Source organism: Danio rerio, chromosome 6 (assembly GCF_052040795.2).
Source record: "Danio rerio strain M-AB ecotype USA chromosome 6, GRCz13ab, whole genome shotgun sequence".
NCBI lineage: Eukaryota > Metazoa > Chordata > Actinopteri > Cypriniformes > Danionidae > Danio > Danio rerio.
The window spans coordinates 60,343,118-60,363,780 of record NC_141026.1 but is presented as its reverse complement, the minus strand read 5'-3'; the positions used below and the strand labels follow the sequence as shown (position 1 = coordinate 60,363,780).

The window sequence follows — 20,663 nt, the reverse complement described above, 5'->3', positions numbered from 1 at the left end:
CTTTTGTACAAAAAATTAAAAAAAATTTCCCAACCAAGACTTTAATTTGATCAAAAATGACAGTAAATAGTCCCTAAAATGGAAAAACAGTTGTTTTTTTACCAAGACATTAAAAAAAACATATTTTAGAGCAGTAGACATATATATATATATATATATATATATATATATATATATATATATATATATATATATATATATATATATATATGCAGTAATATATATATATATATATATATATATATATATATATATATATATATATATATATATATGCAGTAATATATATATATATATATATATATATATATATATATATATATATATATATATATATATATATATATATATATTTTTTTTTTTAACTTTCAGAATCTTATACCAGCCCATGCCTGTTCACAAATGATGAACACTGTTTTCTTTATTGAGTGGTTGTAAGTTGTAGTTTAAGAGATTAGACAGAGACGTACCTTCTCATTGAGCATGTCGGGGTGTTCAGTGAGCCACACACACAGACAGTGGAAAGCAGCGACGATCATGGAGTGCAGATCTCTGGAATGAAGCGGAGCTGGACGACTGCATTGATACACAATATAACTGCAGACCGAGCTGACGGCACGCTTGCGGTCAGACGACTCCACGCTCACCTTCACCTGAACAAATAAAACCAACAAACACAATCTCTTGCTATTAAAACCAGATCTTCTGCTTGCCAAGAATTTATGTGCTTATTTGATCAAAAATACAGTAATACTGTTAAATACTAGAGAAGCATCAAACATTTGAAAAACCTAAACATTCTGGATGCACATGGATTAAAGCTGGAAATACTGTAAAATATTTAATTACTTATTAAATAGTACAATTAATGTTTTATTTTAATTTTAACTTCATCAAATATTAAAAACCCAAGCCAATAAATGACAAAAAATGTATTGTTATTTTAATGTCACAAAGGAGAGGAAATCAATAAATTAATAAATCTAAAAAGTAATTAAGAGAAAAATTAAATAATAAAATAGTATGTTAATATTAAAATAAAATAATAATGTAATTAAATAATAAAGAGAAAGGAATGACAGGGGTCAAAACAATTGGCAAATTTAAAATAGATCAATACATTTAAAAAGCTGGATTTAATATAAATATACACTGTAAAAAGATCTGTAATTTTACGTTTTTTTTCCCCCGGCAGCTGGGGTGCAGGAAAAACCATGTGTTAAATTACAGAAATTTACTGTAAAATAACAAATGTTAAATTACAGAAATTTTCTTAAATAAAAATTTCTGATCAATTTCTGTAATTGAATTTTTTCTACAGTGTACAGTTGAATGCAAAAGTATTCACCCTCCTGTGAAATTCAGATTCTTTAAAAAAAATAATTTCCAAGTGATTTGTTTAGACAATGGTTTTAATAACTAATTTCTGTTGTCTTCGCCATGATGACGACTTAATATTGTATTAGTTTATATATTGTGTATATGTACGTATATACAGTGTATATGTGTTTACATGCAATTATGTGTATGTTACAGTTGAAGTCAGAATTATTAGCCCCCCTTTGTATTTTTTCCTTTTTAAATATTTCCCAAATGATGTTTAACAGAGCAAGGACATTTTCACAGTATGTCTGATAATATTTTTTCTTCTGGAGAAAGCCTTGTTTGTTTTATTTCGGCTAGAATAAAAGCAGTTTAAACATTTTTTAAAGCCGTTTTAAGGTCAATATTATTAGCCCCCTTAAGAAATGATTGTTTTGGATTGTCTACAATGTTACCTGTTACACAATGACTTGCTTAATTACCCTAACTTTACCCTAATTAACCCTTTAAATGTCACTTTAAGCTGAATACTAGTGTCTGTCATCATGGCAAAGAGAAAAATTTCAGGGGGTCTAAAAACTCTAACTTCAACTCTATGCATTTGTAAGTGTGTGTCTGCATATATGTTTATGGGTGTGTGTGTGTATGTACATTTGTGCATTTAAATGTGTGTGCATATGTATGTATATGTGTGTGTAAGTGTATATGTATGTATATACTGTGTATGTGTGTGTGTACTGTAAGTGTGTATTTGGGTGAGTGGGTATACGTGTATGTGTGCATGCATGTATGTATATATGTGTGTGTGTACCTTGGCAAGTCCCGCGAGCAGCTCGAGCGCCGCCAGAGAGATGCTCATGTCGAGTCTCCACTGAGAGTTGAGTCTCTGGGTGAGCAGGTGAATGCTGCGGATCAACAGCCCGGCCGCAGTGTCTGTGTGGAGAGCTGGGATATAACACACAGCACGCCATACACAGCGGGTTAGTAACACACACACAGACGCAAGCCAGGCACAGAGACATGTGATGATCCACCATACACATGAACACAGACACTGAGATCATAACAGCAGGCCGCATTAGGCTTCATCTGACGGCATGCTTTTAAAATAAACAACAAGCATTTCATATGGAGCCTTTTCACATTTGTGTGTTTCCCAGCAGCACATGTTTGCATATTTGGTAAACTCAGAGCGCAGTAAATGGGAAAGTAAAGCAAATCATTTATTTACAATCCTATTTGCTGAAATAATGACAAATAAACTCCATAATAGTGTTATCAAGACTTTCAGAAGGAGGAAAACAATAGTGTGAGACTGATAACGGCAGCCAGAAGAGAGAATAATGTCAGATTTACTGTCCTGCTCTCATAAACGCTGCATTACAAACACCTCACACAGGGGCTAGTTAGTTTATTGTAATTTGAATGTAATGCATACACAAATAAATACATATAAATGTTTATACGTAAAAAAAAAATCCAAATAAATTCAAGGATTAAAGATATAACCTCATCATAACAGTCTCGTGAAAAGGGTCCATATAGAAGGGCACTGGTTAAACACATTTAAACATGATGCACAGATCGACAGCTTCGAAATATCGATTTCATGCAACTTTTACAAACATGCAGAGATGCATTATGTCACAAGACTGGGATGCACTTTAATAATGCTTTAATATTAGACTAGACTAAATCAAAAATGTGGGATTTATTTAATTTTTTTATGGCAGCTATATGTCAAATTTAACACCACGTACACCATCGCAAACGGGCTTGCGCCGAGTAAACTAATATCAATACTCATGAAAAGACTGGTATGGCTATTAACATGATGTATGCATATAATAAGGTACAGTATATGTCAAAAGCATCAGTGCAATATCAGACAGCACCCGTGAGAACAGCACAGTTATACCGTAAACAGACTCATTCATGTCCAGTAGGGATGTAACGGTATCAGAATTTCACGGTACGGTAATACCTCGGTATGAATGTCACGGTATGGTATTTATTGAATCATTTACAGGAAAAACAAAACTTTTGAAAATACTCCAAAAAAGTGCCAAAAGTGTCAATGACATACAAATTAGTCATCTATCTGTAAGCTTTGAAACAGGAACTTCAATTTTAATAACAAAAAAATATTAAACCATGTAAAAAAATGAAGTTTCAATTTAGTATTGTTGAAAACTCGTCACATTCAACATTTAATCACTCACTCACTTAGATAGAGATGGGTTTAAAGGAAAATTATCATATAAATATAATCTGGTGAAAGCTGGTATCTCTGGGTATTTACAATGTCCCCTGCAACAGAAAAAAACCCTCTCATTTGGGACTGAGGTTTCTGGGACAAGAGAGATATGACTTGGCCCAGGTTGACAGCAGTGGGTAACGTTGTGCATTGTCTTTCCCCCACTTGAGAAGACAAACCATGAGTGAGATAGAGGTCTCTTTGCGGTGCAAGTCAATGTCTGCATCAATCTGAACAGTGTGCTGTGTTTCTGCAGTCCCCATGACTGCTAATAGTCGTATTCCCCAACTTGCAGGCACGTGCACACATAGGGCTCAACCTGTGCAGTGCACATGCCCTTTTTAGTCTTGGATAGAAAGTGCCCTTCCAAAACGATCAAAAGTGCCCCCGCGACGCGACACACCCTCCGTCCAGCCCTTCAGTAGACAACACCGCTCTTGAGTATGCGCGCTCAACCCCCCCTCGGCGCTTTACAATACGCGCGCGATAACACAGCTGATCAGAACGCGCGCGACAACACTGCTATTCAGCACGCGCGCGGCGACAACACTGCTTTAGGTTCGATCATTTCCATCTTTTTTTCATCCCCGCTTCTAGCAGCACACTCCATTTCCGCATTACTGGATCTGTAGCGACAACAGACCGCAAGGGATTATGGCCACGCATGGGCTGATGGGAAATGTAGTTTCAGCTACGTCCCGTTCGCTTCATTCGCCTGAGCAAATTTTCTCAGAAGACCTATAGTTTTACCGAGTCATGCGACTTCGATAATATCGAAAAAAAATTAATATTGCGGTATGACGGTATTTACAATATCGTTACATCCCTAATGTCCAGCAGTGCGTGCAGGGCCGGTGAGCGCTCCGTGTATCTTTTGGTCACTCAGTTATGTTATAAAAATCTATTTTCTTGTGATTTTGTTGAGACATATTTCCCTCACGCATGCATATATATATATATATATATATTTTTTTTTTTTTGTTTGTTAGTTTGATTAATGTTGATTTCAAATGCAATAAATATGTTTGTATAACACTTGTAGTAACGGTGCTTATGATTGGTGGGTGAGACTAAGTTTTGGCTGATGCGCCTAAATTTTAAAGTTAGGAGCACTGGTGCTACCAAGCAAAAGGTTAGTTTCGAGCCCTGTACTAATAATTTTTATTTAGACATTTTAACTATTATTAGTTTTACTATTAATGTTATTACATTACTTTTAATATTACTATGATTATTCATAGAATTATTTTAGAATAATTCATTTTTTTAATTTGTCTAATCAAAATAAATGTAAAATTATTTAGTTTTTAAACAAATTTTTATAGTTTTATAGAACTATTTCTTGAATAATTAGTTATTTCAGTTGTATAATAATCCTGAAAATTATTTGTGTATATTACATTTTGGTGTAAATGATGGCCTTGTGGTACTGTCTGCTTTCAGTGAATGGAAAAATGCAGTGTAAATGTTCTTATACTGTAAATATACAAATAAAATAAAAGCCATGTTTAAATAAACCACCGCACACTCTGTATGAGAGTATAACGTCAAATAAACAGGATCATTTGGAGTCATTTTGGCATATCTGCTAATGAATCTTGTCATTACTACAATAATTAACCGGCTCAGATCTCTGACAAGCTTTTCAAATCATTTTCCTAAGCATTTAGATTTATGCATTAGCAGATGCTTTCATCCAAAGCCACTTATTAAAGCAGAGTTAAACAGAGAAATGCTTTAATGCAGATAAAACGCACAAGTATCTGATGTCCCTCTGTGCTTACCGTAGTCTCTCAGCAGGGCCTGAGCCGGGCGTTCGCTGTCTGGAGTGGTGGCTTCTGAACTGCCTGCGCTAGCATTGCTGATGCCACTGTTATTACGACTGTGACTCTTAGCCAGAGAATGACTGCCATCCACACTGCCCTGCACACACACACACACACACACACACACACACACACACACACACACACACACACACACACACACACACACACACACACACACACACACACACACACACACACACACACACACACACACACTGCAGCATTAGCTGTGCTTCCATCCAATGCAAATAAGACAAAGCCAAGGCACAAAACTGAAATATCGAATAAAACAGTAGTGAATAAAGCTGGAGCGACAGGGTGGCTCAGCGGTCAGCACCATGGCCACACAGCAAGGTTGCTGGTTCAAGTCCTGGCTGGGTCAGTTGGCATTTCTGTGTGGAGTTTGCATGTTCTCCCCTTGTAAGCATGGGTTTCCTACGGGTGCTCCGGTCCAAACACATGCGCTATAGGGGAATTGATTAAGCTAAATTGCCCAGAGTGTATTAGTGTGTGTGTGTGAATGGTTGTTTCCCAGTAATGGGATGCATCCGCTGCAGAAAACATATGCTGAAAAAATTTGGCAAAGGAAATCCACGCCATCAGGGGGAGAACATGAAAACTCCACACAGAAATGCCTAGCCGGGACTTGAACCAGCAACATTCTTGCAGTGATGCATCTGTGCTAACCACTGCACCACCGGGTTGCCTAAAAGTAATACAAGTAGTTTATCCGGTAGCACTTTATAATAACTACACACTATAAATAATTTATTAAGCAGTAGCAAATAGTGAACTCATTATCTGTTAAAGGGCCATGAAACCCCCTCGTCTCAGCAGGGTGTTTTCACACCTCTACTTTGGAAAAAGTCAGAAAAGTGGGCGTGTCCAGCTCTGTTTGGGGGGAGTGTCGGAGGAAGAAAAGAGGCTTGGTGTGGGAGTGTCTATTTGAGCACGCGCAAGTTTCAGAGTCAAAACACACACAGGGGAGAAAGTGATGGTGTTTACATGGACATCTGTTGTCGAATTATTTGGCAAATTATTAAATGGTGGACTTTAACTGCAGTTTGGCTCTTTCATTCAGGGAATTCATTCATGTCCTTCCCGACAAACGAGATATTTGATTCGAGGAGCTGCTGTAAGCGTCTATTTTTCATGCAATGTTTGATACCGCACGGCAAATGAGAGAAAAAAAACTCAGCATTTCCCGGAAACTTAGATGCACACAGCAGGTAGCGTCAGAAAGCCGCGTGTGTTATTCCGGTCACAAAATCCAACACAAGGTTATAGTTTGGTTGTAACTGTTTGTGCTAACTTGTTTACACTCGGTGCAATAGTTTGGTCGATACGAATAAAATACGAACTGAATAAACAAAGAGCACTGGTCACTCACTTACCAAATCTGTAGAGACAGGACAATCACCAGCAACTAGAGCCGCGTCTTTATTAAGAGGAGACTACAAGCGAATCAGGATCTCAGCGTTTGCAGATGAGAACAGCTCTCAGGTAAACAATAATCCTCCTTAGACACGTAAGTTATTGTTGTCGAGCGTCGCGTACACTGTTAATCCACACGTGACTCCAGCTGAGCTCTCACAGAGAGAAAATGAAAACAAAACTTCACTGCAGCAAACTATAAAAGCAACACTTCACGCTTGTTTTACCAACACAACGTGGCGTCTCTGCCGTCTACACTCTGACAGTAATGAATATTAATGAAGTTACACAATAGAGCGCGCTGATTGGTTTGAACCAAGCCTTACTCATGCATTAATGCAGCACACTGCAAGACGTAATAAGACACACTCTGGCACAGACGTCCAGTCTGCACGCTGGAATACACGCTATTATGTCATGACCGTGACGCAGCTTCAAAAATTAGTTTCAAACCGGAAGTACAAATTTGCTTGAAATAACGCAAAAAAATATAGGTGTCCTAATAGTGTTTTTAGCAGTGTGGGACACATATACGACTGTCAACAGCTCAACACATGTGTTTTGGTGCTTCGTGACCTTTTAAGCATTAACTCTGCATTAATAAACATTAGTAAGCAGTTTATAACTGCAGCTACAAATGCTGTATTCTTGACTTATAAGCACCTATATAATATGCTTAATAATTGTATTTTCATACTTATTAATGATTTATTTTTCATTACTACATTAAGTATCGCATTATTTACAAGCCAGTTGTATTTAAGAGTAGTTGAGGGTGTTTAGGATCATTCAAAATGAGTTAGTAAATGATTAATAAACTATTAAAATCAACATTTGTATATCTTATTATTCAGGCATATACTAATAGTTAACTAATATGTTAGTAAATGCTTAATTAACTCAACTTCATGCAGTTTTGTGACCTAATCTAAAGTGAGGACTATTCATGCTTTATAAATCCCTTATAAATGACAAATAAAGGCTCAGAATCAAATGAAGAATAATCTTTGCAATCTTATCTAAAAAGTAAAATTACTGTAAAGTTTAAACATTGCTGAATAACTTGAGTGTCAAAATACGACATCCAACTGGATAAAACAACAATATAATAATTTAACAATATAATAACATGCAATGTTTAAACTCTAAATTGATTTTATTTTAGATCAGGTTGCAAAGATTTATTTTTCATTTGAAGTACAGTTTCATTTGTGTATCTTTAAACTAATAGGAATGAATAATGTCATTTCTCCTGTTTAGAATTTAACTTAGCCTTTATTTGTCATTTATAAGGGATTTATAAAGCATCAATAGTCCTCACTTTTGATTAGGTCACAAAACTAGAAGAAGTTGAGTTAATAAAGCATTTATTATCAGACAGAGTAACCATTAATATATGCCTGAATAATAAGACATATAAACGTTGATTTCAATAGTTTATTAATCATTTACTAACTCATTCTGAATGATCCTAAAAACCCTCAACTACTCTTAAATACAACTGGCTTGTAAATAATGCGATACTTAATGTAGTAATGAAAAATAAATTGTTAACTAAGTATGAAAGTACAATTATTAAACACATTTTAAATATGATTGTAAGTCAAGAATAGAGCATTTGTAGCTGCAGTTATAAACTGCATACTAACGCTTATTAATGTAGAGTTAATGCTTAACAGATAATGAATTCACTATTTGCTAATGCTTAATAAATGGTTCATAATGTGCAGTTATTATAAAGTGTTACCATTTATCCTACTCATCTTAGCATTTCCATATCCCAAATTGTGCATGAACATAGGTGGATGGAAACGTGGCTAATGATCTGTCTTTCTCATGTACCATCCTGCCGACACTTCAAATGTAGGTCAGGTTCTCTTTCTAAACTGATATTAGTTCATGTGGGACAGTAAAAGTCGTACCACTTCAGCCTGAGCACCAACAGACTCCAGCAGAGCAGAATCCTGCACGATATTCAGCATCGCCGCTGTGGGAAGAAACACACATGCAGTTATTATCCACAACTGCCAGAACTGAATGTGCATAACCATTGCTATAATTTGTTGGTATAGTTGGTATTTAATTGGTATGTGGTTACATAATAATACAGCACACACTACAAAAAAATATTAAAGATTATCATATGATTGTTATATAACTTACTTTATCAGTAGGCTATTTATTATTTATTATTAGGATTTAGGCGAACACAGCAGCACGGCAATGTGAACAAACTCCTGATAAAAGACAACATAAATTTGTAAAACGTAGAAACTTTTTGAAGCTGTTTTGGGAATTTATACAATTTTTCCAACATATTTCTATTCTGTACCTTGAGGGCCGTTATTTCAATACAATGTCTGATTTGTAAGTATTTCCAAAAAATGATCTTGTCCTTCTAATTTAAACTTTTTTTTCAAATCATTATAAGATATCAGTTTAACATTGTTAAACAAATCATTTAAGGTACGTATCTAATAATAATAATAATAATAATTTCTATTAATTTACTATTTATTATTATTATTTAACTTATAAAATAGCAATATAGTTAACCTTGAACGATGGAGTTCTACAAAATATGGAGTTTATAAAGAATAATAGTTTTATAAATATAAATAATAATAACAGTTTGCTTAATATGTTTATAGATTTTCACTGACAAAGCATGTTTCAGAGCCTGGACTCTTTCTTTCATTGTATTTCTCTTGACAAACCAGTAAATGCACATATTGAATACCCAGTATCATCTGTGTATTGATCGGGTCTGTCTCTGTTTGCAGGGCGCCGATCAGAATATTGACCAATCGTAGCTTCAGGGAGAGGAAGGTGACCGCCTTGTCGTGGAGAGAGTTGTCATCGTTGCTGAATTTCCCTTCCAACAGAACCTGGAGATTCAATTAGATAAACACAGCCAATTCAGTTATGTGCTCAGAGAGAAATCAGGAAGATGAACGGATAACACCCCCACATCTGAAGCGTTTTACCCTGGGTTTCCATTTGAAGCCAAACATCAAACTCTGACTTATCTGACAAAAATTTTCATGATCCAGCCACCTTATTTTTCTTCCTGTCTCATTCACTTTCATTCAAAACATCTTGTGCTCCGTTATATTTATAAACTGTAGTTTTTTTATTTACATTAAAGCCTGGTTTATACTTCTGCATCAAGTGGCTGTGCATTTATACTTCTGCGCGCTGTCTCTGTTATTCTGCATTAACACTTCTGAAACATTCAGTGATTCAACAAGAAGAGGCATTACACACAAGAAGTGCTACTTATACATATTATTATTAAGTTTTATATTATACATATTCTTATATCATTTTGCTTAAATATATTAAATTGTCAGTAAAAAAGGAATAAAATGACACAAAAAACACCATAGCAATGGACAAAACATGCTATCCCACTAGGGCTGGGCGATTTGGCAAAAAAAAAAAAAAAATCTAGGTTTTTTATAAAGTTTGACCGATTCACGATTTCGATTATTATTTTTTTTTTTTCATTGTGTTACTAGTCTTCTCAAAACATCACAACAACATGACTGAAGTAACATTCTCTTTATAAGTAACTTGAAAACCCATCTGGTTAAGGAGCATTGTATTTTTAATGGCCATGTCATACAAAAATGGGTCAAGGTGTGAATAAATGTAAAACAAATTCACGAGTTAAATAGCGTTGCTGAAGATTTGAATAAGAAATATTTGTGTAAATATTGCAGTTGCAGGAATACAGAGGTATTTTTGCTAGTTTTGCTGAGCCTAGGAAAGATTGGCTGTCAGCTCGGCTTTGACTTTGTCTTCTGATTGAATGGCAGGTTGTATTGCTGCTGCCTTTTCTTAAAAACATACAGTGGAAGAAAAGGACTGAACATGGAAACTGTAAAGCCTAATTTAACCCAGTGTGTGAAGTTGTGAACATATAGCAGGAGCAAATACAAGCACCAGATGTGTGTCTAATATAAAATAATATATTTAAATTTATTTTTCTTTTTCCCCCCTTTTAAATATCGATCATTTGATGCGCTTTGCTCCACTCTCTGTATTATGCTGCCTGATCTGTCTGGTTTTCAACTAGGTCCGCTAAATGACGTCATGGGGGCGGCTACTTTCATTTTCACTGCTACAGGCCCTCACCTCTACTCGTGTTCAAACCTAAAGATCAGCGCGGTTTTTCACATGGCAGGCTTTTACGTCCTTCATACATGTTGAGATCGAGTTTATCGACTTGATGAGGGAATGTCTTGACAATCCACACAGAAGATGACTCCAACTAATGCAACAAGCGAAATCCTTCATGACTTCACGCTTTAACAGGCAGTCAAGCAGGTCGCACTTTAGAAGCGCCGCGACACGGCGTGCACATGACAGTTTAAACTATCACACACCAGACGCACACATTCACATGATATTTAACATGAAACTAATCAGATGGCGCGGCTGAAAAATGAAATGCGTGCGCGGCGCGTCGCCGAGAGGTGCTTCTGGTGTGCTTCCTGCTTCATACAGAGAGTGAACCAAAGCGCATTGGTGCCAATATAATGTATTAAATATATATTTAAAAAATAATTAAATAAAAAAAAAAAAAAAAAAAAAAAAATTGCGATTCTCGATTTAATATAGAATTAAATCGTCGTCAAAACGTAAATTCGAATTAATCGAAAAATCGCCCAGCCCTATATCCCACATGAAAAAATACTATAGTAATTTACAGTAAGTATGAGTGTTTTTGAGCAATAATATTGTAAAGCATCTTATACTCTATATATAGTATTTACAACCCTTTATTAATGAATGCTCCAGCATACTGTAGTAATAACATTGGTGAACTGATAAACTGTGTTAAATACTATATTATACTTTACTATAGTAAACTGGTGGTTTGTAGTACAATATACCCTATAGTTGTAGAATACTGCAGTACTGGGTCATTTGTTTATAGTACTGTTGTTGTGTTTCCATACCACAACATATTAATTTAAGTACTTTACTATAGTATTTACTCTAAATGACTACAGTATTTATTTAATGTGGGAAAACAGTGCTATAAGAAAAAGGTATTAAATAAATATAAATATTTTGACAAATGAAAATGATTAGTGTTCAGCTTAAAGTGACATTTAAAGGCTTAACTAGGGTAATTAGGGTAAAGTTAGTGTAATTAGGCAAGTCATTGTATAACAGTGGTTTGCTCTGTAGACAATCCAAAACAAATATTGCTTAAGGGGGCTAATAATATTAACCTTAAAATGGGATTAAAACAATTAAAAATTGCTTTTTTTTCTAGTTAAAATAAAACAAATAAGACTTTCTCCAGAAGAACAAATAATATAGGAAATACTGTGAAAAATTCCTGAATCTGTTCAACATCATTTGAAAAATATTGGAAAAAGAGAATAAATTCATAGGTGGGTGAATAGTTTTGACTTCAGCTTAATAATATGAATTAATGTAAAACGTGTAGTAACGGTGCTCATCATTTTTGGTGGGTGCGACTAAATTTTGTCAGGCATTTTTGAAGTTAGGACCACCGGTGCTCCAAGAAAAAAAGTTAATTTCGATCCCTGTTAGATCTTAATCGGTAGTGGAAATTTCGATTTTAAAAAAATGTTGAATGTAATAGAGCCCCGTTACATTATTCCTTCATAAGTCCATATCAGTCAGATAATTCCGGCTATTAGATGCACTGAAATGGCAGGTGAAAGTCAAATCAAGCAGATCTGTGCTGTCTGAGAAAAGGTGGACACTCATCTTTCTGAAAATAAATACGTAAAAATAAATTTAAATTCCATTAAAAAACTAAATTGTTTTTTTTATTTTTTATTTGTTGAACTACTACAATATTACATTGATTTATTTAAAGGAAGCTTTTTGGTTTAGAGTATAAAGAAGGATTTGTTTAATTTGCTGCTTAGCAAAAACCGTGGTAGTATAGCTTTATTACTGTTTAAAGTAAAAGAAAAAAGAAACAGGATCATACTTTTATAACGTCAGTTTTAATACATAAAAAATTTAAATCAGAGAAATCCTCTGGCTTTTTTAATTTTTTTGCTGTATCAAAACATACCGAACCCTGACACCACTGTGTCGTATCGAACCAAACCGTGATTTTTGTGAACCGTTACACCCCTTATATTAGTGCTGTCAATCGATAAAAAAAATGTAACTAATTAATCGCACCTTTAAAAAAAAATTAATCGCAATTAGCCGCATTTAAAATACTGAAACTTGTAATTTTGCCTATTTAAATGTAAAATTAATGTAAACGCAAGACAAAAACTATTTAAATTCAAAATATAATTGTTTATTAGAATTAAAATTCAAAATATAATTGTTTAATATAATTTTTGTTTAACTTGTAACACAGATTTCTTCATGTAAACAACATACCCACAATAAACCATCAAGATCGTGGCTTGACAGTCATATTTATTACAGAAATTAAAACACAGGCATGTTAATGACATCTGAATTTCAAAACAATCAATGCCAATAAAGAAAACATTGATTTCCATGTTGGATTCTAAGTGGACTGCAAAAAATGCCAAAATACAGGAATTGCAGATATGGAAAATTATAATAGTAAACTATAGAATACAAACAGTTGCACTCGTTGTAAAGTTTTATTGCTGTGAGTTGAGAACATTAGTTATAGCGTAGAAACAATTTACCTTAATCCTCCTTTACATTCATCCAGTTGCTAAGACTAGGAGTATCACACAATGGGCTGCAGATGTTTTGGCCCCAACGGCCTTCCATACTGGAGCGACTCCCCCTCAGATTCAACACGCATGATCACGTTCATCAAATCTGCTTAATCTAAGCGTCCTAAAGTATTACTGTATTTCACAAGGATTCTAACACAACAACGCGAAGTATACGCTTTCGTTGCGTTTAATGAGGAAACACGCTAAACTTGGAGGGATCATGCTGAAAGGCAGAGTAATGCCCTGTCTTTGACAGCTCGCGACTTCACCAGAGACTTTCTGAGTACATTTACATAAGACACCAATACTCCGATTTTAATATGATTAAGATTATACTCTTATTAAAAGTCTACCGTGTAGCCTAAGCAGTGATTTTATTACCTTAAAGGAACACCGAGTCACGAAATGCGGAGGATTTTCTTTCTGTTCGCCATGCGGTATCAACTTACAACAGAAGTAGAAAGTTAAAAATGAAACACCCGAAATTGCATGAAACTCTGGATAACCTGTGATGCAACTAACTGTTTTATGCTGGAACTTGCCTTCAAAAAGTGCTTCCTTGGTGTTATTTACTTTTCTTGCATGTTAAACACACGTCCACCACAACAGGAAGTAAAAAAAACCTGCATCTGCGTTAATTGCGTAAAAAATTTTTTACGCGTTAATTATTTAAAATTAATCGCATGCGTTAACGCACTAATTTTGACATCGCTAATATATATATATATATATATATATATATATATATATATATATATATATATATATATTTATTTATATATTTATATGTATATATATATATATATATAAAATTCCCTGAATTCTGTTTACCTCTGATTTGACGTTGCCAAAGTGGTGAGGAAGCGGAAGCATGGACAGCAGGATGTGGATGGAGGCTCTTCTCAGCTCAGTAGGATTCACATAAGACTTAAACTTCGACAGCTCTCTGTTGGTGCAAAATAATCAGAAACATGCATTCACATTGAGCATGCAATAGGAGTGGACATCCCCTGGATATCAATGTAAGGAGGTAAATAAATCCATCAATAAAAAGAGTTGAGTCGTTGATGTGAAGAATCAACAAAAAGACACAGAGCTAAACAAGGAGATTTTTTGTGTAATCCTAGCATGTGCAAGATTTCCTCAGGCATGGTTATCATCAGACACTCACCGGTCCGGCAGGATGGTCTCCAGTGCAGATATGAAGTAGGGAACCACTACATTGATTCCCTTGAGATCGGAGCAGAACAGAGCAGAAGAGTTCAGGATAATGCTGGCTAAGACCGGCCTGCAGATGAAGTCTGAAATCTGAAGACCCTGGATCAGCACCATGTAGAACCTGACAGAATCAAGGCTATTTCAGTAGTTGCAGTCAATTCTTGAATATCTTCAGTAAGGCTGCACGATATTCGACATTGAAATATTCAGTTTATCTGCAGTATATATATATATATATATATATTTCTCAAAATAGCAACGCACCAGCAATGCGCCTCAACACGCCTCCCTTTTTAGACCAGAACACCTATGGGTATATATATATATTAGGGGTGTCACGATTTCGATTTTTAATCGAAATCGATCGAAATTTATGCTTAATTTCGATTATTGAATCAAAATATAGAATCGTCGATGCTGCCACGCCCCCATGTCACGTCAGCTTGGCTTGCCAAGCGGGAAAAAAAACGGCTTGTTGAAGTGCTTGTTAAACTGCAGACGCAGGAGACCCGTCGACAGAAACCCTCTCCTCTTTCAATGAAGTCGCCGGTGTGTAAACATTTTGGATTTCGTGTTGTCGACAAAAAAAACACAGTTTTGCAAGCTCTGCTATGTACGTATTACGTACCGTTCATCCGATAGACAACACCGGCATCGCGATCCTCCGCCCGTCCATGTTGTGAATCCGCTCGCGAAAAATGCCAATCACGTGACCACACAGACACAGCCATGCGCTCCAGACAGCAGGTCCAGGCAGTCAGAAGACTGCTTCAATCTTTCACTCTCTTGTACTTCGTCATTTTAGCGAACACCTCAGATACTGTTGGCTGGTTCCTGTTGGTTGTGCGTCTTTTTTACCGACGCCATTATAACGACACAGATCACTGCCTATTCACGAGTCCCGCAGAAAAAGTGATTGACAGGTGGTAATTATGTGTGTATCTTGCCTTTATTCATTTACTGTATGATTTGTTTATGGGTAAAACAAAGACCATGCAGGTCAGGTAGTTTAAACGGTAGGCTACAAATAATTAATTGGTTAATAATTAATTAATTATTCATAATCGAAAATCGAATTCTGCCTTTAGAATCGAAAATGTAATCGAATCGTGGATTTGGAGGATCGTGACACCCTTAATATATATATATATATATATATATATATATATATATATATATATATATATATATATATATATATATATATATATATATATATATATATATATATATATCAGCACCATATATATATATATATATATATATATATATATATATATATATATATATATATATATATATATATAACGATATGAATATAATTTCACAAGATGACTTTTAACTCTTTTTTGGATAAATGCATCAATTTACATTGATTGGGATTATTTTTTAGAGGACTATCTACATAAAATACAAAACAATTGAACAGATACAAATGATTTGATGGCTAAAAGTATTGAGGTTCAGAAATGCAGTAATAATACATAAAATAACACTTTGGGCCCTATTATACACCTGGCGCAAGGTGTGATGCAATTGTTGTTTGGTAGTTTCAGCTTGGCGCAAGAGTCATTTTGACGTTTTCCGCCGCGCTGTTTAAATAGCAAATGCATTTGCGCTCATATGTGCGCCCATAGGTGTTCTGGTCTAAAAAGGGAGGCGTGTTGAGGCGTGTTAAGGCACAATGCTGGCGCGTTGCAATTTAGAGAAACTATAATAGATTTTTCAATAGACCAGAACAAAGCCGGTCTATTGTCCAGCGCAGAGCGCGTTAGTTGTGCGCCTCGCTTACACACTGCTTAATACACACAAGATGTAGAGCAATACGCAAATATCTTTACATATGAAAAAGAATAAACATATTAAGGATATATATAGGATATAATAAGAATAGATATAGAATATAAATATAAAGGATTAAAATATTACAAAACATATTATTTTCTAGCCTACATAAATATAAACACCACTGCCTTCATGTCTTCTTCATCTCGGGAGGCTTTTTCAGTTCATTCATAACAATTTGCTTTTGTATAATGTTATTATTATTTACTATATGCATATTTATATATGTTTTATTAAAAAATCAGGTTTTAGACCATATGGTTCACAGCATGTGTGTTAGGACATAACTCAGGTTTGTGAGCACACTTCGTTATTGTTGTTCATTTATTCGTTTGCTGGAAATTAGAACTGAATTTAGAAACAGTTTTGACACAAATCTTTGCACTTAACATCGAAATTAATTATTTATAGGCTAATTGATGTCTGTGCGAATAAGCTTTCCTTATCCACGAGAGCGAAAGTAGATTATGAGATCTCTTGTTCTCGCGCTGCAGATGCTCTTTTTAACTGTTTTCTTGCTAGTGAATTGTTCAGTTTTACCATCCACTGCGTAAAAATGTGCTGGATAAGTCGCCGGTTCATTCCGCTGTGGCGACCTCGGATTAATAAAGGGACTAAGCCGACAAGAAAATGAATGAATGAACATTGATTTACACATCTCTAGAACTGCTCGATCTTGCAGATTCGCACTCTATAACATCAGAAAGATCCGACCCTTCTTATCTGAACATGCAGCTCAACTCCTTGTTCAAGCTCTTGTTCTCTCCAGACTGGATTACTGCAACTCTCTACTAGCCGGGCTTCCAGCTAACTCTATCAAACCTCTTCAGCTGCTCCAGAACGCAGCAGCACGAGTGGTCTTCAATGAACCTAAAAGAGCACATGTCACTCCGCTGCTCATCCGTTTGCACTGGCTGCCAGTTGCTGCTCGCATCAAATTCAAAGCTCTGATGTTTGCCTACAAAGCGACTTCTGGCTTTGCTCCTTCTTATCTGCTCTCGCTTCTGCAGATGTATGTGCCCTCCAGAAACTTGTGTTCTGTGAATGAACGTCGCCTCGTGGTTCCATCCCAAAGAGGGAAGAAATCACTTTCCCGAACTCTCGCATTCAATCTGCCCAGCTGGTGGAATGAACTCCCTAACTGCATCAGAACAGCAGAGCCACTCGCTGTCTTCAAGAAACCACTAAAAACTCAACTATTCAGTCTCCAATTTCCTTCCTAATCTGCAATTGCCTCTCTGAATATACCACTAACTGTACTCAAAAAAAAAAAATAAATAAATAATTTACTAAATTACTAAAATATTACAAATACTTTCCTTCTTAGACTTTACAGACCTGAAACTTGCCTACAGCACTTATTCATTGTTGCTCTTATAGTTGTGTAAATTGCTTCCTTGTCCTCATTTGTAAGTCGCTTTGGGTAAAAGCGTCTGCTAAATGACTAAATGTAAATGTAAATATACATATATATATATATATATATATATATATATATATATATATATATATATATATATATATATATATATATATATATATAAATATATATTTGTAGTATTGTCACCTGGACAAGTAGACGGGAAGAATCTCCTCTCCTGTTTTCTTACTGCAGAAGATCCTGCAGAGCGTCCCGCACGCTTCAGCTCGACCCGACTCATAATTATCAGGAAATTCATTGGCGTCAAACATGGGGTTGGAGACCATGGTGTCTGTGGACATCTGAGAGCCCTTACGCCTCAGTTCAACTCCAGCTTGAGTGGCCAGTGCTGAGAGAGAGAGACAGAGAGAGAGAGAGAGAGAGAGAGAGAGAGAGAGAGAGAGAGAGATAAACAAACACTCAGTGAAACACATGTGCACTTCTGAAGGCCATGACAGGGAATACCGACAAAGAGATTATTGGACAAATGCTGATTATTTTATCTATAATTAATGAAATAAAATAAATATAAATGTTTGATCGAAAATAAAATAGACATATGCAGCTATGAGGTCTTATTTAAATTAGAAACACTAACAATGTTATTTGGAAGGTTTTTTGTCATTTAAAATGCATTACTTTTATTTTAATGATGCTAAATGTATGCTCATGCAATTATATGTACATTAATTAATACATTTATTAAGATAATGCAACTTGCAAATTGCATATGACATGGGGACAATGATTAATTTATAAAAGTAGGGTGTTTTCAATACAAACATTCTAATAATATAATTATACTAATTATTTAAATTATTTAAATACTAATTTAGTTTTAGTCTAATATTTATTGATATAAACATTAATAAAACAAAAAAGTAATACAATTTACGAAACAAATTGTCCTACATGACAAAATGTTTTAATGCAGAAATTATGAAATATGATAGAAGTTCAAAATAGCAATTCTCTACATTAATATTTAGTAAAATGTCATTTATTCCTTAAATTCAATTAAGGCTTTATTATTATTCATAGTTATTACTTCAGTCTTAAGTGTCATATAATCCTTCAGAAATGAATCTAATACACTAATCAAAAATTTTGATCAAAAACATTACCTTATATAATAAACTCCCATTTATCATCTTTGTTTCTGTTATTTTGTAATGTTAATTGTATGCTTATGCAAATATATGCACCCTTATTAATACATTTATAAAGGCAATGCAACTTTAAAATGAATACGACAATTTATTGATATATATAAATATAAATTGTTGATATTGATATATAAATATAAAAATTTTTTTTAAATTGTACTACACTCAACAAAATAATTCAACAGAAATTATTAAATAGTATTACAATTAAATATTTCAATAAATAAATTAAATATAATTACAACTAATTCAATAAAGAAATTATTAAATAGTATTACAACTAAATACTTCAATAAAGAAATTATTAAATATTTTTACAATTAAATAATTAAAAAATATATTAAATATTTATATAATTTATATATATATATATATATATATATATATATATATATATATATATATAAATATATGTATATATATATATATATATATATATATATATATATATATATATAAAAATAAATAAAATTAAAGTTTAAAATTGTCCTACACTCAACAAAATATATCAATACAGAAATAATTAAATATTATTACAACTAAATGACTTAATATAGAAATTATTAAATATTATAAAAACTAAATGACTTAATACAGAAATTATTAAATATTATTACAACTAAATGACTCAATACAGAAATTATTAAATATTATTACAATTAATGACTCAACAGAAATTATTAAATAATACTACAACTAAATAATTCATTACATACATTCTTAAATATAATTATAACTAAATGACTCAGTATAGAAATTATGAAATAATATTACAACTAAATAAATAACTCAATCCTGAAATTAGTAAATATTGTTACAACTAAATAATTTGATACAGAATTTTAAAAATAATTTTCCAATGAAATAATTTAATGCAGAAATTAGTAAATAATATTACAAATAATTGAACACAGACATTAATAAATCTGATTAAAATTAAATCATTTAACAAAGAAATTATTAAATATTATTACAACTAAATGGTTCGGTACAGAAATTATTAAATATTCTTTTAAATCAATAATTCAAAACAGAAATTATTAAATATCATTACAACTAAATAGTTCAATACAGAAATGAATAAATATTATCATATAACAAATAACTCAATACAGAATTGATTAAATATTATTATAATTCAAAATATTTTTGTACATGTATATATTAGTAAAACTAGTTTATTCCTCAAATTTACTAAGAATGCATCATAATACATCATATACATATTACATCATAAGTGTCATATGATCCTTCAGAACTAATATGCTGATTTTATGACGTTTTAAACTCTTGGTTTATTGTTTTTTAATTGTATAATTGTGTATATATGTTGTACAGAGACCTTGAGTTTCCAGAAAGGTGCTTTAAATTGAATGTATTATCATTATTATTATTATTATTACTTAACATAATAAACTCTCATTTACATACCAATCATCATTTGTACCTATATAAATAAAA

General features: G+C 33.6%; 2 protein-coding genes across 11 annotated transcripts in view; one reads left to right on the top strand and one right to left on the bottom strand.

Moving 5' to 3' along the window:
- Positions 1-20,663, top strand: part of LOC147843705 (uncharacterized) — a 999,056-nt gene that overhangs the window by 589,114 nt on the left and 389,279 nt on the right. The gene's annotated exons all lie outside the window — the stretch shown is intronic.
- Positions 1-20,663, bottom strand: part of ralgapb (Ral GTPase activating protein non-catalytic subunit beta) — a 471,588-nt gene that overhangs the window by 385,421 nt on the left and 65,504 nt on the right. For 5 of the 10 annotated variants that reach the window (XR_015494301.1, XM_087258132.1, XM_087258126.1 and 2 more), the window contains 8 exons: positions 18,184-18,385; positions 14,725-14,892; positions 14,385-14,499; positions 9,584-9,731; positions 8,766-8,830; positions 5,365-5,503; positions 2,135-2,268; positions 471-653 (listed from right to left, as the gene is read on the bottom strand). Coding sequence is in view for 7 of the 10 variants with exons in the window: in XM_087258132.1 (XP_087114258.1) it covers positions 471-653; positions 2,135-2,268; positions 5,365-5,503; positions 8,766-8,830; positions 9,584-9,731; positions 14,385-14,499; positions 14,725-14,892; positions 18,184-18,385 (1,154 nt within the window). In the remaining 3 variants the exon portion in view is untranslated. Of the gene's footprint in view, positions 1-470; positions 654-2,134; positions 2,269-5,057; positions 5,504-8,765; positions 8,831-9,583; positions 9,732-14,384; positions 14,500-14,724; positions 14,893-18,183; positions 18,386-20,663 lie in introns of all 10 variants that reach the window. The other 5 variants (XR_015494302.1, XM_087258127.1, XM_087258129.1 and 2 more) reach the window with 2 other exon arrangements.